The 25,885-nt window shown below is 45.1% G+C and overlaps 2 protein-coding genes across 5 annotated transcripts in view; one reads left to right on the plus strand and one right to left on the minus strand.

Annotated features, from left to right (window-relative positions):
* The window catches only part of LOC142908484 (NACHT, LRR and PYD domains-containing protein 3-like), a 36,353-nt gene extending 13,392 nt beyond the window's left edge, over positions 1-22,961 (plus strand). Inside the window, exons 1-7 of one of the 4 annotated variants that reach the window (XM_076059193.1) lie at positions 1,918-2,006; positions 5,456-5,520; positions 5,740-7,414; positions 18,898-18,981; positions 19,549-19,635; positions 21,457-21,540; positions 22,327-22,961. In XM_076059193.1, the coding sequence (XP_075915308.1) occupies positions 5,844-7,414; positions 18,898-18,981; positions 19,549-19,635; positions 21,457-21,540; positions 22,327-22,408 (1,908 nt within the window). In that variant the 5' untranslated portion in view covers positions 1,918-2,006; positions 5,456-5,520; positions 5,740-5,843 and the 3' untranslated portion in view covers positions 22,409-22,961. Of the gene's footprint in view, positions 1-1,620; positions 2,007-5,455; positions 5,521-5,739; positions 7,415-18,897; positions 18,982-19,548; positions 19,636-21,456; positions 21,541-22,326 lie in introns of those variants that run through there. The other 3 variants (XM_076059191.1, XM_076059194.1, XM_076059192.1) reach the window with 3 other exon arrangements.
* Positions 1-25,885, minus strand: part of LOC142908486 (ribonuclease inhibitor-like) — a 223,359-nt gene that overhangs the window by 124,009 nt on the left and 73,465 nt on the right. The window lies entirely within an intron of this gene.

Below are 25,885 nucleotides of genomic sequence, written 5' to 3' on the forward strand. Positions count from 1 at the left end.
AAGTGGAGATTCAAAGGCATAGGAAGGTGGTTGCACAGACACCTGGACCACTGCTGTCCTGTATAAGTGATTTATTTAACATAATGAACATTACAGTAACATTGACGTTGCCTCATGTGTGTACTTTAAGTTTTGGCTTCCCCACACAAACACACTACCTCCACAAAAGGTCATGTTTACTCATTTCTGTGAAGCGTATTCAAGTTTAATTTATTAGGTATAGCCCTGTGAGCCATGCGGCTCTTAAGTCGGGTGCAAACGCAACAAACAAAATATGAATCTACATTGCAGAAAACTATTGAACCACAACCAGACCAAAATAAAGCTACAAAAACAATGTAACAGCAGTAATCATAGGAACTGTGATTTTAAAATTAACAAACGATAAACATAACATGTACGACAAAACCTGCAGCCATAGCTGGCAGCACGACACTCCCAGTGTATGATGTGTGAGTGAGTCAGCAGCAGCGTGAGTGAGTGTATGATGTGCGAGTCAACGTATGATGTGCGAGTCAGCGTATGATGATCGAGTCAGTATTAGGTTGAGTGAGTACATGATGTGTGAGCCAGCGCATGATGAGTGAGTCAGTGTATGATGTGTGAGCGAGTCAGCGGCAGAGTGAGTGTATGATGTGCGAGTGAGCCAGCACACGATGAGTGAACCTGTGTATGACGAGTGAATGGGTCAGTGGTTGTTCGAGTGTATGATGTGTGAGTGAGTAAGCGCATGATGAGCGAGTCAGTGCATGATGTGTGAGCGAGTCAGTGCATGATGTGTGAGTGAGTCAGTGCATGATGTGTGAGTGAGTCAGTGCATGGTGTGAATGAGTCAGTGTATGATGTATGAGAAAGTCAGTGTCGGCTCCCTCTGCCTGCGCTGTCGCCCCCCCCTCCCCCCGGCTCCGTCGCCCCCCCCCCCGGCTCCCCCGCCCCGTCGGCCTCCTGGCTCCATCGGCTCCCTCCGTCGGCTCCCCCGGCCCCCTCACAAATGGCCCCGCCAGCCGCTGCTGGGAGCGCGGTATGTGACGTCATACCACTGCTAGACAACCTCAGAGCACCCTCTACCCATACATTGAGAGCATGGGAGTGCCCACTACATAGGGACTACCCAAGATCAAACCTGGCTCCCACCCTCTAATCGTCACTCAACTAGAGGTGACGCTATCCCGATCATTGCACATTACAACGCAATTTGCCGTCTGCGTGGCATCACGATGGTCGAGGCAGTGAGCACGTGGTGTCACGCAGCTGCTTAATCTGCTAAACCTGTGTGGTGTTTTGAATTAGGTTTACATTTTACTTTTCTTTATCGTAGTGTTGTGTTCATGTGAATGTTCAAATGCTTGCACTGAAGAGTGTTTTGAGATGCCTAAAGTGTTTCGATGCAATTGTATGTATTTCTATATATTCCAATGACAATTTTTAAGCTTTCATTACAATTTAAATAACTCAATGTATTCACAATCAAATACCTAAAGTCACAATGGTACCTAACCGAGACCTCTCAGATTTTAGTAGCAACATTTTATTTTTATAATTATTATTCTTTCCCGTACCAGTCTAAAATTACACGACTATGCTTACAGGTGACACATGGTTTGTTTTCATTTTCTTCAGGTGACTCGATGCATTTGTCGTGATGGCATCAAAAGTTTCTGCATGTGAGAGCATTAAAACCAACAAAGTGAATCTGCAGAAATACCTCCAGGCGAAGTCTTCAGAAGTGCTTGACTATTCCTATCAAACAGGGATAGTCCTGGACAGTGTATATGCGTCCCTCAAAAGCGAGAATAACCCCATGGCACGAACACGGGACCTGGTTGACCTGGTGCTCAACAATGGAGAAGAAGTGTGCATGAGATTCCTTAAAGATGTGCTGGTGCCACTGAGATCCGAGATCCCTCTCTTGGGTCAGTGGATATCAAAGCATGAGCAGCAGCTCAACGTGATGGGTGTCGATCTGAGCACAACTGCGGGTAAAGCCATCCCTGGAGCAGCTTCTCGTGAGTGATGCTAAACTTCACGTAACCATTCGCATGTCTCTGGCAAGTTTAAGCGAAGGAATTGCTTTGAACTGATATGAACTGTCATTTGATATTCGCAAACTGCACCACTCTTGCATAACAACATCCCTCTCAGGAGGAGGACATTCATATTCCATTCCATAGCAGGGTATGTACAAGGGATCAGAAATTTGGAGGAAAGGATGGATGGATAATGGAAATGTGTGTCAGTATCAAAACATTGCATCCACACTGTACCCCAACATTCCTGAATTTCTGTCCTATCCTACACCTCCCTTTCCTTGCAAATGACTTAAACATGGTGATTTTCTCTCACCTCTTCAGACACAGGCATTTTATTTGAGCTGGAAGAATATAATGAGCTATGAAGCTCTCTTTCAAGTGTCAAGCCCAATATTTTTGGCCATGGCAGCAAACCCATCAGCTGCCTTGGTCTCCATGACTTGGTACAATCTGGATTCCACCAAGGCCATTTCGTTGAAACTGTTTCCCTATTGAGGGTGAATGACCACCTCTCTTAAATTATGGAAGCTGCTTCTAGTTCTTGACTTTTGGGCTGCTTTGGATACCACACACCACTCCATCCTATTGAATCGGCATGGCTACGCAGGCATCTCTCACACTTCCCCATTGCTTCTGCTTCCCCTCTAAAAGTGAGCCCTATTTTTGCAAGCAAGGACTGCCTTCTGTTCAGAAGTCCCAATTATATGGTGTTCCACGTGGCTCGGTCCTTGGCTATCTGCTCTTCTCAGTATAATGTCTCCTCCTTTGTGGACATTTTTTACTCCTAATTTTTTTATATTGACTAGCTATGACTGCTATTCTCTTTGGTTCTATTCAGTAAAGTCACGTAGGTAAAAAATAAAACAACAAAAATCACGACGTTTCGGCCACAACACAAGTGGCCTTTCATCAGGTGAAGGGACCAGGCTGTCTCGAGGACAGCGCTGGAGTGAAACACAGCCACGCTCAGACCGCGACCTTTAAGCTGTGTGCGAGGAAACAAGGTGCCTTGACAAAGGAATTAGCATAAAAAATTGCATTTGATTGGCCGACTTAGCATGATGAACGGCGTAGAGGTGGTGTACATGCGGGTGCACATGCCGGTTGGCGCGGAGGGGGAGTTTACCTATTGATGGTGTGAAAAGGGAATTTTTAAGAGCTCATTGCATTTCGGACCAACACCACCTGACCCGTGAATTAAAACATGTACACCTGGCCCTCAAAAGGAATGGATACTCTGACCGTACCATCCGCCAAGCTGTTTCTCCCTCCATACAGAAACAACCACTTGATACTCCGGTGAAAACCATCACACTACCATATATAGCAGGCGTTACTAAAAAGATTTCCAAAATTCTAAACAAACACAAGATCCAGGTCCGGTTCAATACAGTACACAAAATTCGTGATCTGATCCCATCCGTGAAGGATGTCATTCCTGACTTACAGTACCCCGGGGTTTACAAATTGAGTTTTACCTGCGGTGCTTGCTATATCGGGGAGACAAAGCGACATGTCTCTGACCGAATTCGCGAGCACAAATCAGATTTGAAACACGGCAGAACGAATTATTCTGCCGTAGCTGATCACTGTTACAACGCTGTGGGTGATCACGATATAATTTTCTCCGATACCAAGGTTCTTTGCAAACCCACGGGTTTTTATCAGAAATTTGTTTACGAGGCAATTCAGATCTACAAACACAGACACAATTTCAACCGAGAAGATGGTTTCAAATTAAGCAACCATTGGAAAGATGTTGTAAATCGAACCAAACATTAAACTAATTTTCAATGGTACAGTATATTTTTCAAGTAGTGGTACCCCAAACTTTCGCAGCTCTTAAAAATTCCTTTTTCACACCATCAATAGGTAAACTCCCCCTCCCCCCCCACGCCAACCGGAATGTGCACCCGCATGTAAACCACCTCTACACCGTTCATCATGCTAAGTCGGCCAATCAAATGCTAATTTTTATGCTAATTCCTTTGTCAAGGCACCTTGTTCCCTTGCACACAGCTTAAAGGTCGCGGTCTGAGCGTGGCTGTGTTTCACTCCAGCGCTGTCCTCGAGACAGCCTGGTCCCTTCACCTGATGAAGGCCGCTTGTGTTGTGGCCGAAACGTCGTGATTTTTGTTGTTTTATTTTTTACTAACGTGACTTTACCGAATAGAACCAGAATATGGATCCTTGCAGTCACGAAAGCTTTAAATCTAGAAATGACTGCTATTTCTAATGACACCCCGCCTTTTAATGCCATTGACTCATGAAACGGAACCTACTCTCTCCTCTTAACTCTTGAAAAATGTTGATACTCCTACTGATACTCCTGCTGTTATGGAGTGACTCATGCAGCAAGCTATGGCTGCAAAGTTTGGTAGTACATGTTATGTGTATCTTTTATTGTAAAATTTAAATTAGTTCCTATGATCACTGTTACATTGCTTTTATAGCTTTATTTTAGTGATTTCTAAAACGTTTTGGTTTAGCCATATTTATTTGTTGTAGTACAGAGTTAGACTGATAACTTTAATCTAAATTGTCTTATGGTTGTAATTGTTTGGCTTGCATCCCACTGGGATGTTTGCACACAGCATTGATATACGGTGCTTTTTCCGGAAGACTTTGCTGTTTTTTCCTGGATTTTTCTGTTTGCGCGTAGTCACTTTAAGATGTTTCTTGTTCCTGGTTTTGTTTGTTGCAGTTGCACCCGATTCAAGAGCCGAATGGCTCACAGGGCTATACAAAATAAATGAAACTGAAACTGGATTGGTTATACTTCACTCCAGATTCAACGTCAAATTTGTAGACCTCGTCATTTGTAAAAAAAGTCCACGGGAGATAATGACTCCGAATATATGATTCCCGAGAAATTAAAATAAGATCAGATACAGAGGGATCAGGCTACTCATGGTCACCATTGCCCAAGTGGTGAGAGACTGGGTTCAATGTTTCCTTGGAAAGCTGATGGAAGTTGTTGAGCAAATTTGTCATTGGAAATCGACACTCTCCACAATGTAGTGGCTGCCACAGTGTTTGCTGATGATGCAGTAGCCAGATTAGTTGAAGTTCAAGTGAACCTACGATGTATGACGTGGGATGCTACGAGTGTTGTGATTCATGTGTCTGTTCTTGTGGAAGTGACAGCACTTCATCTTCTCTGCTGCTAGGACCGTGGCTGGTGTACTGCACTCCACCAGTGTAGCCCCCGTGCTACGTGATGTAGGCCAGCTTGAGATGGGAGAGGAAACACAGCCCCAATACCAGTGAAATATAAAAAAAAAAAATCAACATCCTAGACAAAAAAAAAATCGATAATTGTAGGATAAGGCAAGCAGTGCATTTTACACACAGATTGATAGAATTAGGTTGTGATGATGCTGATGTACACGGTAATGCTAAATGTGGTACTATCTTTTTCACAGGCAAAACAAACAAGACACATGGTGGTAGCATTTTTGTTATGATAAAACATATTTTTTTACAAAAGGTACAGTGTTTATAAAAATTGCATTTGGAGAATATACACATCGTGAAAACTTCCACACAATAATTCATGATGTACATGATGTTGCTGCATTATCCATGGTGAATGAATTCGCTACGCTTTTTTTACATAGTTTATTTTAAACATATTTGTCTGCTATAGGAATATGTTTTTTATTGTAAGTGAAACTGATCTGCTCGTTAAATTATTTGTGTCATTTAGATAAGCCTGGTGATGATTTCAGAGAATTATTGCTGAAGCTGACATCATTAACACGAAACTACGACGCACGACCTGGAGAACCTGCAGTGTTTTTGCTGGAGAGGATGGTGAAGCCAATTCTGGTTCCCTACTACCGCCATCAAGAAACCAAGGAGCACGAGTTACTAGCGAGAGGCAAGCAGCACGAGGAGCTGATGAAGAGAGCACAGAGAGAAGGGATTACTTACAAGAAGCTCTTTGATCACATTGGAAAAAAAACACACCCCCGACTGGTTATTGTAGTGGGGACTCCAGGCAGCGGTAAAACCATGTTGAGCAAATTCATTGTGCACAGCTTGCTGTCAGGTGAGAAAGTATTTGCACGACGCTTTGAGCACATCGTGCTCATAAGGTTCAGGGAGATAAATGATATTGGAGAGGTGTCACTGGCAGAGCTGTTTTCTAAGCTGCACTCATGTTTGGGAAACAAAGCGGATGAGGTTTTCGCAAACCAAGAGAGAACCCATTTTGTTATGGACGGGTTGGACGAGTTTGGAAAGCGCCTTGACTATGCCAATGCGTGCACCGATCCACGTAAGACGGCAACAGTAGAAGCCATCATTGCTGCCCTAGTGAATGGAAATCTCTTGCCCAAGGCCTCGGTCTTGATAACGACCAGACCCATTGCCATGGAACAACTGAGTCAAGTGAATGTTGATCGAGCTGTTGAAATCACTGGGTTTTCCAACAAAGATAAAATAGCATTTTTTTACAAATTTTACCAAGATAGGAGTCTAGCAGAAAGGGCACTCAAGCTCCTGCAGGAAAATGAAACAGTGAATACATTGTCCCAGAACCCTTCATTCTGCCATATAGCAGCCATTACACTGAAGGAACATTTACAAAAGTCTGAACATTCTGAGATTATCCTCAAATCAATGACCGACCTCTTCACACAATACGTGTTTGGGCTCATAGTACACCATGGACGTGGCAGCTGCTGTGCCAAGGAAATTGTATCGTCTCTTGGCAATATGGCTCTGAAGGGGGTTCAGCAAAACATCCAGATGTTCAGCCAAAAAGATCTAGAAGAGTTTGTTGTTAGTTCTTCTGAACTAGGAAGTACATTCATCAACAAAGTGTTCACATGTGAGGGCATTAAACAAGGGAGTTGTTATTCATTTTCACACTTGACAATGCAGGAATTCTTTGCAGCGATAGCTGTGCATCTGTCACATTCAACATGGCCAGTGAATGACGTCATCAAGGCTATTAAGGACAGCAAAGATGGGAGGTTTGATGTGTTTCAGAGGTTTTTTTGTGGACTGGCATCAAGCACTCCATGGAAGTTCTTTGAGGGTATCTTGGATCCTCCATCTGCAGATTATCAAAAGGAAATAATCGAGTGGCTCAATCGCAGCATGAAGAATCGGATGGTTGACAAACACAGGCTCAACAGTCTCCTGCACTGCGTGCACGAGCTGCACGACCGCAAGTCCCTGAGTGATGTCACTCGGTCCATGACTGAGATAGACCTGTCATTCACAAGGCTGTCCCTGCCAGACTGCGCTGCCATCTCCTGGATCCTGCTGCAGCGAGAAGAACCTGTGGAGACACTCAACCTGTTCGGCTGTGGCATCGGCACCGACGAAATGAAGAGGCTTCAGCGTGGACTGCACAGATGTAAACATCTAGTGTAAGACTGGCACACCTTGCATTCACTACTTCACAAATTGTGTGTGCATAATTGTGCGTGATATCAACTCAGTTTTAATTGAGCACCAGGTGCAGTGTGTAAAACATCGCTACTCGGGAGACAAAAGCAGCCGGGCGTGATACTGGCCACCCACTCCATCATATGCCATGCCGGCTTTCATAGGTGCTCCCTAACGGCACTTTCCCCAGCAGTCTGTTAAGGCTATACGGCAGATCTTTGTCTATAAGAATCCTCACTTATTAACTGTGCATACAGTACAATGTAACTCCATTCTCACGTAAACACTCGGTCTTGCGTAGCCCAAGCATGAACACAAATTTTGACAAATTCTTCCCCTTGCCACTGCCATCATTGTCCTCACTCACTTCACTCCTCTCCCCGCACGCCACGCTCACCCCTCCCTTGATACCTCCCATTAACCCCCAATCTGCACCTGCCTTCACTTTTTCCATAACCCATCCCCCACCCTTGCCCATACCTTCACTCTCCAGCCGCATACCCACTCCCACTCATCCACTGAGGGATGAGGTTCGGTGAGTGAGTGCGTGCCTGCTTGAGTTGGTGGGTGACTTGGTGGGTGGATCGATGAGTGAATATGTGGAGTTAAGTGAGGATGTGAGTGGCGTGTAAGTGGGTTGGTGAATGAGTGAATTAGTGTGTGAGTGGGTTGGTGAATGAGTGAATTAGTGTGAGTGGGTAAGTAAATGTACAGTGAGTAGGTGGGTCCACAGTGAATGCTGCACTCACTGTACGTTAAAGTACAAAAGGAAAAAAAAGTTATGCATATTCATGGATGCTGTAAAGTTTTCCATCATCTTCAGCAACATTTAATTAGCGATAATGATAGCCCTCACACTATATGCAGGGAGTGAGGTGACCTTAGGCCATACTGAGAAAATGTAGCCCTGATTGCGACTGCGGTGGAGAGTGAGGGTAACGGTTTGATCCACGTGTCCGATTCAAGCCCCTGGTTCACAGTGGATCATGGTCAGTGATTGTGCTCACCACTACAGAGACAGCTAATTGGTAATGGGTGTTAATCTTAGTTGTAAAGCATTAAAGAGACAATGATCCCCCAAGTAGCCCATATAAACTGGTGGGGAAAGTGAAGCCAGTGACAGGGAACAAGCACACACTATTACACTGCACTTTAGAGCACAAAGACAATCTCCCCGTGGAGCCTGCATACACTTTTGAGGCAAGTGCTGATCGCACTTCCCTGACCAGCACCGTCCTTGGCTGTCTTTCTCTCCCCATTGCTGATGTTGACACACCACCAGGTACTCATTTAAGGCAGAGTCACCCTACGGGAGTTCCAGGACCAGAATTTTTTTCATCACTCACCACTGATGCTGTTTACGGATATTGAACCCAGGTCACTTCGTTTGTAATGTAATGTGCCAACGACTTTCCCACCATTCCCCTAAACGCATATAAATACACAATCAAAGACACTCGTATATACACACAGACATGTACACACACAAACGTACACATAGTGTACATATAAACTCACACACTCCTACACATGTACAAGTACAGCCTTTGGTCAGTCTACTGCTGGATAAGGCACTCCCACACCATGCAGGTCTTGGGGGTTATTTGACCAGACATCACCAATCTTGTCAGTGTGGGTTGGTGTAGAGCATAGAGATGAATGTTGTTCCATTGCCATAACGCAGCTCCGCAGGCTACAACAACTGTTGTTATACATGTTAGTCTTGGGTAGAAGCACCATCCAGCCTCGAGCCTATTTAGATTTTCAGATTTATTAGACCTTACATGTGTAGTGTTCGATTTCACTCGGACAACTTTTGTCTTTCTTTGAACACCGTTTTATTTACAACTCTCAGCATGTCCTCAATATTTTACAGTATCCATGTCGCCACGGCTCGCTCGTTGTGCTTCACTCGACTCGCTCGCCACCTTTGTCTCTCCACTCCCCCACGATTACTTCGCTTACTCAGCCGCTAACTTCTTCATCTCTGCTCTCCTATATCACCGTCACTATGCTCTCTCCACTGCTAACTGCTTCGTCTCTGTTCAGCTTCGCTATCGCTACGCTCTCTCCACTGCTGGCTGCTTCTCTTCTTCAGCTCTGCTATCGCTACGCTCTCTCCACTGCTGGCTGCTTCTCTTCTTCAGCTCCGCTATCGCTACGCTGTTTCCAAGCTCTGTCTCCAACTCTGTCTCCCAAACTCTGTCTCTCCAACTCTCTGTCTCCAAGCTCTCCACACTTCAATTCCCCACTGTTCACTCCAAGCTCTCCAACTTCAACAACCTTGCTCTAATTGCCGACCCCCCAATTTATCCCCGCTCTCATTACTCCCCAATTAATTAGTCCGTGTCCCAACGACGCTCCGCATCGTTCGAACCTGTTTCTCCTCCAGACCTTTAGGTGCCACTCTAGCCTTGGCAACAGCTCCAGCCAATCACAGCCGTCCTTGGTTCACCCAGCTTAATTGCCCTAATATAACCTGCACTGTATTTGCCTTCGCTACAGGCTGACCCAACATAACCCGTAGTGTCTGTGTTATCATGTAATCACGCTGAACACATCTTTGAATTCAAAGGGAAACCCATGGAGACGCGACCGCTGCACAGGCGTTAGTTCAGGGTTTTGCATATATAGATCTCGCAACCAGTCCGGATCATCTCCATCACCCGGCAACATCTCACTCTGTCCCGTTGCCAAACACGCCTCCCCTTCCGGACCCGGCGCTGCCGTTGCATGCGCCAACGTTGTACCCTCCAGAATGACGACCGATTCGTGTCCCACGTTTACAATTTGTATTAAAGGGTCGCAATTTGCCGGTACAATAGTCAAAGCCCCTACCAAAGTGGGCATCTGTGATACAGCATTTGAGGGCGTCAGCAATATACCCTCCTGTTGCTCGCCGAAAGGCAACTGTTTTTTAAAGCGCAGCGGCACAAGCATCTGCGTGCCAGGCGGAACGCGAACGGTGCGGCTCACCACGGCCTGCACCACGGCATTCGCAACCGCAAGCTTAAAAGACGTTCCCAAAAATTTTAGACATTTTCCCGATGGCAATTCCAAACACCCCTTTCTCTATAGAAATTCTAAGTGGCATCCTTTGCAAATAATCCGTTCCCAACAAACACGGTACCGCCAAGGCCTTGGAAACCAAAATATTCCCCGTAACGCTCACTTCGCCAATTTGATTCGTCGCGACCATACAACCCATAATACCGAGACTGCCACCATTTGCTACTATGCACGGCCCATCAACCGGTTCTAGGGCCTGGGGCAAAGTTGGCAATAAGCAAAAAGTTTGTAACGAGATAAGGGTCGCAGAAGCCCCCGTGTCAACAATAACTCTGACCATCACCCCTTGAATAAGTGCCATCACATCCGACGACCCCGGCGCAGCTCCCAAAACACGATGCACCAACGCGCCCCACACGTCCTGACCGTGCGCAACATACGAATGAGATGTGAATGGGTGAGATGACGCAGATTGGTGATGTGGAAAGAGCGGCCGTGTATTGAATGTATCGCGACTCACCCGGAATCCTCGGTCCTGGGAGAATCCTCGGTTGTAGCTGGTCGGCGCCCTTGGAAGGCCGCCCCTGCGCCACCAGCAGTCGCGGGCAACATGTCCTCTCCGTCCGCACTCGTAGTACATCCATACACCGCGGGGCGACGCAGCATGCCCGCGGGTGGCACCCCGGCCGCCGCTGCAATCGGCGGTGCCTCGCCCACCGCCACCGCGCTCTCGGACGCGGCAGCGCTCAGCAACAGCAGCTGCGCACCCACCACCGCTGGCTCATCGCGGAGGTCCAGGTTGACTTTGATGTTCCTGGCGATCTGTAGAGACATGTCATCGTCGTTGTTGCTGTCAGGAAGCGAAAGGACGACTCGTAGCTCCTTGGCCAACTGCAAAAGCTTCTCCTGCAGCAAGGAATCCAGGGCCTCCTGGTCCATCGCCAGGTATGCTACTTGAGCGAGGGCCAACAGCGCGCTGCGGAATGCAAGAGGGGATTCCGTGTCCTCCCGCTTCCTTTGCTGGAATCTACGTTTGGCGACCGACCGCGGCTCGTACACCTTGCTCATTGCCGCGAATGCCCCATCCAGTGTTGACCTGACGGTGGCAGGGAATCCATTAAATGTCGCCAAGGTATCATCATCGAGGGCCGTCGGCAGTGCCCGCAGAGCGGCACCCTCAGTCCACTCCAGAGATTGATAAGCTGCTCGGAACCGTCTTGTAAATGCCGTCCAATCCCCAACTTTGGCCTCGAACCGCTGCACATGAAGTCGCCGTGCTGTTCCCGATGGTGGTGCTTCATCGTCGTCGGATTTCTCCAATCGCTCCGACCCCGCGGCAACATCTGCTGGTCGACTTGACACCGTCGGTTGCATCTGGTCCGATGTCACAAAGCGGTTAAACGCCTCCGTCAATGTCGCCATCCTGGCCTCCCACTGGGCCATGAGGACTCTCCAATCACTCGACGGTGCGGGGGTCTCGGCCTCGCTCGAACCGCTGTCTCATTCTCTAGACTCTCGTTCAACCAGGCCCTCCGGAGGAGTATCGGCCACTTGGCAGGACACGGGCAAGCACGTCCTCGTCGTTGCTGTCGTCGGATGAGTCCACCGGCACGTTCTTCTTCTTGGCCGCCTTCCTTGACATCTCGGCATGGTTCGTAGTCACTCTGACACGAAATGTAGTGTTCGATTTCACTCGGACAACTTTTGTCTTTCTTCGAACACCGCTTTATTTACAACTTTCAGCATGTCCTCAATATTTTACAGTATCCATGTCGTCATGGCTCGCTCACCGTGCTTCACTCGACTCGCTCGCCACCTTTGTCTCTCCACTCCCCATGATTACTTCGCTTACTCCGTCGCTAACTTCTTTGTCTCCGCTCTCCGCTATCACCGTCGCTATGCTCACTCCACTGCTAATTGCTTTGTCTCTGTTCACCGCTATCACCATCACTATGCTCTCTCCACTGCTAACTGCTTCGTCTCTGTTCAGCTTCGCTATCGCTATGCTCTCTCCACTGCTGGCTGCTTCTCTTCTTCAGCTCCGCCATCGCTACGCTCTCTCCACTGCTGGCTGCTTCTCTTCTTCAGCTCTGCTATCGCTATGCTGTTTCCATGCTCCATCTCCAACTCTGTCTCTCAAACTCTGTCTCTCCACTCTCTGTCTCCAAGCTCTCCACACTTCAATTCCCTGCTGTTGACTCCAACTTCAATTCCCCGCTGTTCACTCCAAGCTCTCCAACTTCAACAACCTCGCTCCAATTGCCGACCCCCCAATTTATCCCCGCTCTCATTACTCCCCAATTAATTAGTCCGCGTCCCAACCACGCTCCTCGTCGTTCGCACCTGCTTCTCCTCCAGACCTTTAGGCGCGACTCTAGACTTGGCAACAGCTCCAGCCAATCACAGCCGTCCTTGGCTCACCCAGCTTAATTGCCCTAATATAACCTGCACTGTATTTGCCTTCGCTACAGGCTGACCCAACATAACCCGTACTGTCTGTGTTATGTAATCACGCTGTTTCCACTATGCACCTTCCTACTCCACTACACATGTACACTAATATACACACTCTCATATATGAATATACAACAACAACAACAACCGCCATTCGCCACTAAGTGGCGGTGACGTCACCACGACGCTTGTGCCAGGCTATGTGCACCCTGAGGCCACATGAAGTGTCGAACGCCCGCTGGCAGGTGGTCACGGGGCAGACCCAGGTGCCACGGGTCGACTGACTGAGATAACTGGCTGATGCACCACCTGTGCCCCCTACTGTGCCAACCTGCTGTGCTTTAGCCACCCGGCGCTCCGCTCGCTGTTGTGAGCGTCGCTCCTCCGCCCTCCGTTGTTGTTGGAGGGCGACTGCCTCCAACTGCCCAGTAGCATCCTTCACGAGCCTCCTCCACAGAGGCCGATCTTGACACCGCTGGTACCAGTCATCGGCAAGTCCACTCAGCTCCACGTCCTCCTGTACCACATCACTCCATCTCTTCTCTAGCCCGTGCCGCGCCCGCTTAGCCCCCTCAATCCGGCCAAACAAAAGCTGTTTCGGCATGCGTTGGCTGGGCATGCGGGCTACATGACCCAGCCATCGCAGCCTTGCCTGCCGGAGGAGCTCACCGATGGGACCCTGCCCAGATCTTTCAAGGATTTGTGAGCTCCTCACACAATCCAGTCTGGTTAAACCCAGGATGGATCGTAGGCAGGCCAGCCTAAATGTTTCTAACCGGCGAAGATGTTCCATTAGGGGGGTCCACGTTTCGCAAGCGTAGAGAAGGGAGGGAATGACCGTGGCCGAGAAGACCTGAAGCTTAGTGCGGAGCGACAGACCAGGTAGCTTCCACACAGCGTTACGCAACCGATGAAAAGATATTGCCGCTCGACTGATTCGGAGTGAGACCTCTGCTGTACACACTTTACACACCCCTGTTTGAGTCTGCAGTTTTAATGTGACAGTATTTTTTTACATGAAAATGAATGCAAGGAATCTTCATATAATAAGGATTCACATTCATGAGGCGCAATTCATCCAGTGATATGAGTGCGCCATGGACAAATTAGTGAATATACGCATGTATGTGCGTTATTTACTTTCGTTACTGTGTGTGTATGTAGGTGTGTAGACGAGGAGTAGTAGTGTCGTGATTAGCGCTACGCTACGCTATGAACCCGGCGTCCCGGGTTCGATTCCCGCTCACGACCAACACCGGTGACGATTATCTGAACCGGACCTGGGCCTCCCTCTAGGTCGACTCAGCCTCAAATGAGGACCTGGTGCAGTGTGTAAACATTGCCACTAAGGATACAAAGGCGGTCGGGGTGGTGTAGGTCACTGTTGTATATGTTGGTTGTGAAAATTTTGATGAAAATAATAAAAATTAAATGAAATTTGGAATTTGCGTAATTATCCGCAATTATGTTAGGTGATGCAATTATGCGCATAAATTATGCTAATTCGAGATATAATCATATTCATTAATGCTCGTGTGTGTGATTATGCTATTGCAATCCGTTATTATGATTAGGCCCCGCCTCGCTGACGAGGGTCGGATTATCAATCGGAATAATACAATTCTTCGTATGAAGTTATACAGGTGCTGTGAGCATGCCAGAGTCAGCTCAGCTTCCTTGTTTAACTTCGTATTATCGATCGGTATAATACAATTATTCTCGTTTTAACATTTACTGAGTGTATTAGTGTGTTTATGTCAGGTCTCCAAATTGAGATCTCAACGCAGAATACAGTTCTTATAAATAAGATTATTACGCACGAAATCAGGAAGGACACACGCAACCACTTCTGCGTTAATCAATTTTATTCTAAACAAAACTTTAACATAAGGATATGCGAACTCTCAAGCTCGGAATTTTCAACACAGCATCAACACAGTAAACATCAACGATTGCGTTGTTTCACTTTGACAACTGCACATATTATTAATTCCACTGCGTAACGCGAGCTTAATTGGTGATAGGGAGAGTCGTTAAAACATGCAGGCACGCTATTCTACACAAAAACCTTAACACTCTAATATGGAAATTTTTGTACTTGAAATTGTCAGCATAGTACTACAGGCAATGTTCATTTCATTGATCCATCTCTTCAACCCTCAATAATCACGTTGTTAATTGGGTAACGGAACAATTGATTGCTTCCTCTGGGTACCACGAGCATATGGAAAATACGAATAAAAAGTCCTTAGTAGTTCATCCGACGATATTCATGCGAAAAGGCAGTCAAAACAATTATTATTCTCAAAGGCAAAAGTATACGTCAATGGATTCATCGGCAAGATTATGCCATTAAAAGAAAACGAACGACTGAGATACTTCTAAATGACCGTATCCACGTAACTCAATAGGCAGCAATGTTCTTCACGATCAGCACCTTGGAATGTCACTCTTCTTGATTGTCCCGATATGCGTGTTGTGTGTCTTCGTGAAACAGACGCAGGGTGATGCGTCGTGAGGGTGAGAGTGTGGGGGGAGGGTTATACGAACTGCTTTGTTCTCTTGCTCGGGGCGTCGGCTTGGCTGCTCGTGCTGGCAGATACGGTCTCTTTCCACTGATGTAGTAGCTGATCCGCACGTGCTCTCTGTGGAGATGCTCGAACGCGCTCTTTGCTGGTTCGCTGACTCTTTTGCTCATGGGCGGCTGGTCAGGCTCTTTCCATTGCTGGATGAGCCAAGTCAGCACACGCTTGGCTGCTGGCAGCTGGCACTCAATGTAGAATAAAAGTCTTTTAGCGATATTTCTTTCAGCTCTGAACTCACACTCGGTGGCACATCGCTACTCTGCCAGCCTCGCATCCTCGGTTGATCGCGGGGCCCCCTTGGAGCCTGCCGCTCGCCACCCTCTTCTGGCGCTTGCTGAGCTGTTGTCTTGTTGAACTGTCGAGTGTGCTATTGTCGCTCACTCTCAAAACTTGAAAATTGTATTTGCACACCTCTTACACAACTCTGATAGCTTAGTATGATACAGCTTATCGCAATCCTCGATTCTGCAAGCGACTCAAAACATCAGGATGAATGTATAATAACTTTCAGCGATACTCTGTCTGCCCATGCCGAACTCAGCACCTAACGTCCCCTCGCCCCTCTTCTCTGCGGGACACAGCACCCATTGCTAATGTCTCGAGGCCATGCCTCGGAGCTGGCTTGATGTCTTCTTCCGAACGCTGTCTCGCTGTCCTTTGCGGAGCTTAAATGTGAAATTCCCTCTCCTCTCTCCGCGTCTCTTGCGAGAGAGAGAAAAAACAGATGCCCTCCCCGTCCGCTGTCTCACCGCGGTCGCGCGCGTGATTGCCCCCCTCCCCTCTTGGTGACCCCCGGCGGCTGTGTTACATCAAACAGGTTTGTTTGTGAATTGTCCTTTGGCAATCTGGAGATTTTGCAGATAGTCGCTAACCTCTCTTTGCCCCGGAGGTTATTATTTATTTATTTAAACGACCTTTTTACGATCTCCCGTTGCTGTTTGCTGGTCCTTGTCGTAGCGGTGTTTATTTATTTATTTCAGTTACTATTTTAAAAATATCGGCAAATATTATTATTGATTTTAATTGTGGAAAAAGGGCCATATACAACACCACCCACCCCCTCGTGTGCCGTTCCGGCCTTCATAGGTGCTCGCTAACAGCACTTGCCCCTACAGTCTGTTAAGGCTACACGGGGGATCTTTGTCTTTTTTGTAAGATGAGGTCTTGCAAAACAACACCCTTATGAACACAAACACGTTTCAGATTATAAAGGTACAGTGCAGTATAAATGAATGGATGATTGTGAGTAAACTCCTTTTTGTGAATGCCACCTATGATATATAAAATGTCTAACACAGAAGCATTGAACAATGAGCAGCTTTGCTCATGAACGTGTGTGCTCTGGTCACGTGCACCGCCATTGTGAGTGTCCCTCACTCACCGCGTGTTTGACTCCGCGGTTCCCGTGGGCTCAGTGAGTCAGCGCTGTCCCTTCCCCTGTCCACCCGGGTTTAGGCTGAGTGAGAACGAGATCAGAGACAGGGGACTCCAACTTTTAGCCGACGGGATGTTGGAGAGAGAAGGGAGTTTGGAGACGTTAGTGTTGAGTAATTTCCTGATGCACACACACTAATATAGGTACACCTAAACAAATATATACACATATATGGACACAAAACACAAATATACTCACTATACCATAATAATGTATTTAAACGTCGATTATAACTTAATTTATATGCACTCATCAATTAAGTTATTAGCCACACTTATTACAGCACTGTTAACCACTTAAATAACAATACAATTACATATTGACTTAAAGCTTTCGTGACTGCAGGAATTCATACTCTTTAGGTCTTTCGGTAAAGTCATGTAGATAGAAAATAATATTTGATTATTTTTCTATCTACGTGACTTTACCGAAAGACCCAAAGAATAACAATGCAATTACCATTGTCACATTACCTACTATAACCAATGATATTGTTTCAACTATATTGTGTTAATACAGTAGATCATCGATTATCCAGCAGCATCGGAGGGGAGGGGTACTGGATTTTCAAAAAACACCAGATGATCACATCATTATTTAAAATAGCTTGTTTTTGCACATTCTTGAATAAGATTATGTTTTTAGGTGTTCTGCATATATATTGACTGTTTCAAATAGTTTACGATATAAAAATCGCTTAACTAAATATACAAAGACAAAATAAATATCTTGCTGTAAATAGTGACTATTTACTGTACCGCACTCAGCACTCCAATATCGAAGACTCTGCATGGGGTGATGTGCGTACAACGCTCTTGTTCAACAACTTGTGTTAGACATCGACTTGTGTTTGACAACTTGTGTTTGACAACTTGTGTTTGACAACAACAACAACAACATGTGTTTGACAGCAACATGTTTTTGACAACAACAACTTGTGGTTGACAACAACAACTTGTGTTTGACAATCGCCGGACTGATGCAGCCTTCAGACCGGTGCTCTGGCGAACGCCGAACTGCACGCAATTTTCGCCGGATCAAGCTGTATATTTACTCTTTCTATTACTGTAGTTGTTAGTCATGAAAATGTATATAAGTGCAGTATTTTCATTGTTTAAGTTGTATGTAGTGTATAATGTACTGTATATATTTTTTGATGCGGAAATGGGAGGATGTTCTGAGGAAATTAGGAATGAGAGGCTACTGGAAGAGTTGTTGTGGAAATGCCGATATGCAGGCCAGGTGCTAAGTTACCTTGTGCCAGACAGTTGTCACTGGGGGTTTCCTTTAATTACATTGTGATGAGATGTTACATGAAACGCTTTCAGATGTGACCGCTTACAGAATGATGCAATATCGAAGATAAATCATGATTATTTGATCTATATATACATACACAGAGATTCTACAGATAACTTTTAGCAGACTTTTGGGTCATGTACTGTTCGGGAACACCTAATGAAGACCAGAACGGCACATGAGGGGTTGGGAGGCCAGCACCACACTCAGCCAACTGATGTTTACTTACTACACCAGGTAGTAATTTAAGGCTGAGTCGACCTAGGTGAGGTCCATGGCCGTTTTAGATATTCATCAATGAAGTTCGCCGTGAGCGGCAATCGAACCAGGTTTGTGGCTCACTGTGCTAACCACTGCACCACTACTTCCCACGTGCATGCACACAAATATGCATGCACTAAGATACACATGTACCAAACACGTATAGAGATGGACTTACACAAATGCACACATAGTAGACATTCACACACACATCACATTCAACCCAAAAATCTAAACAGCAGTTGCTATTTGCAAGCTCCTATTAAAGTTGACACGAGGTTCATTTGTGCACAGTAGCCACAAACACGACCCTCAACCACTGTCCCATCAACCACCACCACCCCTCACCATCCCCCACTCTGTGCCCAGACCCTCCACCCATCCCCTCTGCCCCGACTAACCACCTCTTCTCTTCCTGCAGTCTGTATCTTTGTTCACTGACGGACAAGTCGGGTTCCTCTCTCAGTGTCATCCTCAAGGCCAACACAGGTTTGAAGATTCTCAGGTAAGCTCTGCTGTTCGTTTCTCACTTGTGCTCTGGGCACTAACTGCTAATTATTGGTGCAACGCGTTGTCAAGTAAACATTTGAATGTGAAAAAATTTAATCTTGCTGTCCTGCTTAATCGAGTCCACTTTAAAAATGTTTTACTGTAATCTTAACACATTTGTTTAGTTTAACACATAGGTTAAAGCAATATTCACAACATTGTTAGCAGATACATTAATTGAAAACATCTCCCTGTGTTCTCGATGAAAATGTACTTCACTTGTGTGTGATCCTCTCTTGTAACTTTGTGTTTATATAAACACAAACACTTCATATTATAAAGGTACAGTGCAGTATAATTGAATGGATGATCGTGAGTAAACTGATATTTGTGAATGCCACCTATTATATATAAAATGTCTAACAGAAGCATTAAACAATGAGCAGCTTTGCTCATGACGGTGTGTGCTGTGATCACGTGCACCGCCATTGTGAGTGTCCCTCACTCACCGCGTGTTTCACTCTGCGGTTCCCGTGGGCTCAGTGAGTCAGCGCTGTCTCTTCTCCCGTCCACCCGGGTTTAGGCTGCGTCGCAACGAGATCGGAGACAGCGGCCTCCGACTTTTAGCAGACGGGATGTTGGAGAGAGAAGGGAGGTTGGAGACGTTAGTGTGAGTAATGTCCTGATGCACACACACTTATATAAGTACGCCTAAACAAATATATACACATATACAGACACAAAACACAAAGATATTCAGTAGCATAATAATGTTGTATTTTAACGTCGATTTTAACATAATTTTTATGCACTTATCAATTAAGTTATTTGCCACACTTATTACAGCACTGTTAACCACTATTAAATAACAATACAATTACAATTGTCACATAACCAACTCTAACCAATGATATTGTTTTAAATTATATTATGTTAATATATTAGATCATCGATTATCCGGCAGCCAGATTTTCAAACAACCAGATAATCGCATAATTATTTAAAATATCTTATTTTTGCATATTCTTAAATACGATTACATTTTGATTTAAAGCTTTCGTGACTGCAGTAATTCATATTTTTAGCTCTTTCAGTAAAGTCACGTTGAAGGGAAACAATAAAATAATAAAATATATAATGTATTTTTATTGCTTTATATATTTTATTATTTATTGTTTCCCTTCAACGTGACTTTACCGAAAGAGCTAAAAATACGATTATATTTTTAGGTGTTCTGTATATATATTTAGTGTTATTAAATAGTTTGCGATCTAAAAATCGCTAAAAGTAAATATACAAAGACAAAATGAATATTCTGCTGTAAAAAGTGACTATTTACTCTTATTGGTTCTTTCGGTAAAGTCACGTAGGATGGAAATAATAAAATAATAAAAATAAAACATTATAAAATTATCACGACGTTTCGGCCACAACATTTACTAACCGCACTCACCACTCCAATATCAAAGACTCTGCATGGGGTGATTTGTGTACTATGCTCTTGTTAAACAACTTGTGCTTGACAACAACAACTTGTGTTTGTCAATAGTTGGACTGATGCAGCCTTCAGACCGGTGCTCTGGTGAATGCCGAATTCCACTCAATTTTCGCCAGATCGCACTTTATATTTTCTGTTTCTATGACTAGTTATTAGTCATGAAACATGTATATACGTGGAGTATTTTCATTGTTTAAGTTGTTGTATGTAGTGTGTAATGAACTGTATATATTATTTGACACTGAAATAAAGCATAGCTGCTTGTTTTGTCACGCACTTTGTGCCGATCGCCGGACTGGTTCAGCCTTTGGAGCGGTTTTACCGGTTTCATCGGATGTTGGAAGCCAGATAGGCACGCTCTGGATATAATCAATGATCATCTGTATTTAATGTCATAGATTACAATTAAGAATTTTATATAATGAACGGCTGCAATCTTGACATTAATTGCCCACCCATACGTTTACATTAATAACACCACAACCTGACTCTTATTAAAGCCATAAATCACCAATGGCTCTTATTCGCCAACCCGATACATTTGAACATTATTTGATCCTTACCCAATATACAGTTTAAACTAGCCTTTGCCTCGTGATGGGTTACGTGGACATCTGTGAAAAAGAGCTTTTTAGCTTTTCAGATTCTCTAATATAAATAAATATTCAGATTTATATTCTGGCTCCTCTGCCTGTATCTAGTGGCCTTGCATGGACAAACGCGATTTTTAATACAAAATATTGCAGACCTCGCCAAATGCGGTGGGTTACGTTCCTGTAAAATGCCGTGTTGGACAAAGCCACATTAAACAATTAATAGACAAATAGGATTGCGTTCCTGGGTCCGAAATGATTACTCCCTCTGTTTAGCTGATTCTACGAGATTTCCACCCTTATTGTACTAAAAGGTGTTGAGTTGCTCTCCATTTCTTGTGAGTGTGTACACTTTTATTTTCCAGTTTCACCCCACTCAGTGCCTTTTCTCTCCCTGTAGTCTGATAGAGTGCTCACTGACGGACAAATCGATCCCAGCTCTCCATGACATCATGATCACCAACAAAGCATTGAGGAAGCTCGGGTAAGTTATGCAGCTTGTGTCTCATACGCGCTCTGATTGTTGCTACAAACAAAACAACTGAGATTCGTCAGTAACACTGTGGCCTTAGCAGGAGAAAATATGGAAAAGGCAACGTTTTGCAAATTGACCTTCACACCATGTTTGTGTGCTAAGAGAGCCATTGCCAGAAGTGGAGTGAGTAGTGGAGTGTATTCCAGTGCATTTAATATTCTCTTTGGTTCTTTCGGTAAAGTCACGTAGAAAATCAAATCAAATAATAATAATAGAATAGACGTTCCGATTGCAACACAAGCAACCATCATCAGGTAAGAATGAAAAAAATGGCAAACTTAGAAACACAATGCAACACAACACAGAACCGAACAGCACAACAGCCAACACCCCACCTGGTTGACCCCGCTCCTCCAAATAATGACAATATTCATTATCAGACCAATGAACATGACCAAACGACTGGAAATGCGCCTGATCTTAAATCTGCAAGATAAGCAGGCTTTAGCCTGGAGTGCTGAGACGGGTGACCACCGCACATAACCACAGGAGTTATAGGCAGCAGAGCTAAGTTGCAGACAACAGACTGCAGTGTGCAGCACAATCCACCGTTGTACTTCACTACGATCCTAGATCTGCAGTCCTTGCCATCACAGGCCTGCACTGACCCGCGTGGTGAAGTATGGTGAAACAGCTCTCATGGCATGGGGAGACCTTCATCCAGCATGGTTGTTGTGGGGGCTGCGTGGGTCTTTGTGTGAACCCGCGTCAGCGTGAACCTCTCTCTTGCTGCAGGGTGGATGGCACTCGCTTCAGTGAGGAAGGGAAGCAGGAGTTGAGGAGCAGATGGACTCACCGAGGAGGCCTGGATATTTAGATATAAGCTGAGAGGCCGTGCTGGCCCTGCAGCAGATGGAGCTGGTCCACGCACGACTTGAACAGCAGCCCGGCTCATTTTACCTCCACCGCTCCGATCGTCGACCCTGACTCTGAGACGACAATGAGCTGGGAGCTTTCTCTGTGAGCTCCACATGGAGCCAAGGGTGAACGCGACTCCAAGATGCTGATGAGTGTGGTGAATCCAATAATGTGTAATAATGTGTAAGTGTATTTATGAATATGTGGTATAGGGAAGCGATGTTGGTGGCATGTGGAAGGGGTGTCGGTGGCTTTTAAATGGTCTGGCAGCTCACCATTGTTTCACTGAGTAGGAATGTTTGTCATGAATGTGCGTACATAGGGGTGTGTATCACACTCATGCAGATATCCTCGTCTATTTATGTATGACTTCAATATTCACCCTCTATCTTTTTTATATTCATGCATTTTAACTTTCAGTTGCGCTATGATCGGTCTAAAAATAATCTTCCAAGCCGACTTCAGATATAAGAAATGTACTAACGATTGTTATAAAGTTGTTTTACTCTGAATTCTCTTTCATTGCTCTAATTGATTAGTTTTCGATTTTGGTGCCTCGGATCACACTTGCAATTGAAACTATCCAGGTTAAAAACCTGGCTAAACAAATACACTTGATATTTCTTATCTTTGATTATACACATCTGTATACCAAATAACAGCACTTCAGCCTCGAAATGCTTAACAACGTATCAATAATTCAATTTTAATGTATACATTTATTGGCAGACTGTCATTGTCTGGATGTGGTCTGGGAATGTTTATTGCTGTTGTTTTACTGCCTTTCCCAAGCTTGGGAACTGATGCAATTTGAACTTGCATACTTTTAGGTATTTGTTTAAGTAACGCCATGGTGGTGTGATGTCATCTTCCTCGCCTGGTATGCAAGAGTTCAGGGGTTGGATTTCGACCCTGACACCTGCTGTATAGTTGGAGTCTGCATGTTCTCTCCGTGGTCACTTGGTTTTTTTTTCCTCTGGGTTCTCCAGTTTTTCTCTCCATATTTAGAAACATCTGTTTACATGTATTTGCTGCTATAAATTTTCACGTGATAATCCACTTCCTCGAGCTATTATTAGTGGCTTGCTTCTGAAAAATTAGATAATAGCTCTGGGCCTTTCCTGGTAAGATAAAAAAAAGAGTTTAGTTTCATTTGTATATTTTAAGTGATTTGTTCACCTTTACTTTACTGTGCACTCTTATCGTGTTGTATTGTATTGGTTGTTGTAACTTTTGTCCTGTCTCTACTGCACTCATTGCATTACTCCAGTATAAATGTTCAGATTCTGCTATTAAGTGTAGATTTATATTTATATACTCAGCCTTAACTGAGTATCCATCGCAGTGTGTAAACATCAGCACTGGGGAGACAAAGGTGGCCGAGCGTGGCACTGGCCACACCACACCCTCGTGTGCCATGTCAGCCTGAATAGGTGCTAACTAACTGGACTTTCCCATACAGCTTGTGGAGGCTACATGGGGAATCTGTGTATGTTTCCTCGTGTGTGTGTGTGTACTGTATATGGGGGATCTGTGTTGTACTTGTGTGTGGGGGTAGCCGTGGTTTAGATGGTGATGATGAAACACGGGAACAGAGAAGAGACTCCCAGCGACTCCACTCCTCCGCTCCCAGTGTCAGCGCGTTGAGCTTTTGATGCAGGAGGTTTAGGAAATGTCCATTTGTCTGATTCCACTTGCTTCTCTTGCTTGTCAAGCATTCTAACTTCTCGCATGGACTACGTGCTGGAGAATACAAACTCGGTGTAACTCACAAGAGGACTCTCCTGGTTACTCATGCGGCGTTGCCATTTAAATATTTCAATGTTATTGAATAGTTTTGATATTGTGCGCAATGCTATCATCGACCGTACTAATGGTGTCACGAGACTAATAACATAATGTTTGGATATCTCACGGTGTAGTGCAAGCATTTGTGTTCGATAGCGGCCCACAAAAGTGGATATCACAGAGCTACCAGTCAAATGCATTCCACTAACACTCGGTTTCAGACAGACCCATAAACTGAGATATCCGCAGACTCACATTTAGATATAAAGACTCATATAGGCACAAAAAGACAAACAGAGAAATGTACTCACACTGAGCTAGAGACTTACAGGGATGCATAGACTCACACAAGGCACACAGTCTCGCTTCGACAAACACACTCACAAAGAGACTCATATCAACTCAAAGCTACAGACTCACGAAAACGTCCAGAGAATCATACAGAGAGCCCCCCCCCCCCAACTAGCACCGCCCACTCTACCACTAGGGATGTCCATTCCATCATGAGACCCGCACACTCCCCAACGAGGCCCGCCTACTCCCTCACTTAGCCCAACCCACTTCATCACTAACCCAGCCCACTACCATTAAGATCTGCCAATTTCACAGCTTGCCACGCCCACTATACCACTAATCCCTCCCACTATTATCCCACTCCTAGTTAATTTTCTGATCTTTAACCGTCTGGACCACTGTTATTCTCGTCGTCTTGGTCTCCCTGAATCAACCCTCACTCTCCTCCACAAATACAAAATTCTTCCACACAAGTTATTTTCAATCTACCATTTATTTTTTACATTTTACCTCTCCTACTTCAACTTCACTGGCTTCCCGTTCACTACCGCTGCCTTTTAAAATGCCTGATGCTCATCTTCAAATCTTTCTAGGGCCTTGCCCTACCTCATCTTGCCCCTCATCTCCTTCCATGTGCCCTCTCGTCCTCTCCGTTCCCAATCTTCCCTGTCCCTCCATCTCCCTACGCCCAATCCTTCTCTCTGGACACCTCCACTGGAATAACTTTCCCCAGCACATTAAGCAGTCCCCCTCCTTAACCTCATTCTGTTCCTCTCTTAAAGCCTCACCGCTTCTCCATTTCCCATTCTCTACCCCTCCCTCCCCTATCATTTTGTCTTCTGTTTTCAGATGGCTGATGTAGATGCAGAGTAACAACTACAATTTCACATTCAGGTGGTCAAGCCAGATAACCACGTCAAGAGTAGCGCAGTGTGTCATTGTCATGTGGATCGGACATTGCTTCATTGTATGTTGATTGGTCTGTTCTGGATGACCACAGTTGAACACTGGAGAGTTTTTAATTTTCCATTTGTGCATCAGCTATCTGCATCTGCCATGGTTTGTGCAGTGGATGCGGTTTAGGGTGGACCATGAGCTTCTTGGAAGATCAAACCCAGGGATCTGCCTTGGGCCTTTCACAAGGTGTTCGTTAACATCTCGCCACCAGATGAAGTGAAACACCACTACGGTGTGCTCGGGATGGGTGTTCAGTCGTGATCATTTTAATCCATTCTATCTCACACCTGCCCACCGTGTCGTGGCAGTTTTTCTGTTTTTCCTGCATTGCATTTTTTATTTTAGAAAATATTTAATCTGGAAAATCCATTGCGATAGAATATCTTACGTGCAACGG

The sequence above is a fragment of the Petromyzon marinus genome (genome assembly GCF_048934315.1).
Source record: "Petromyzon marinus isolate PM22_M1 ecotype Great Lakes invasive population chromosome 84 unlocalized genomic scaffold, UKy_Petmar_22M1.pri1.0 chr84_unloc.4, whole genome shotgun sequence".
Classification (NCBI taxonomy): Eukaryota; Metazoa; Chordata; class Hyperoartia; order Petromyzontiformes; family Petromyzontidae; genus Petromyzon; species Petromyzon marinus.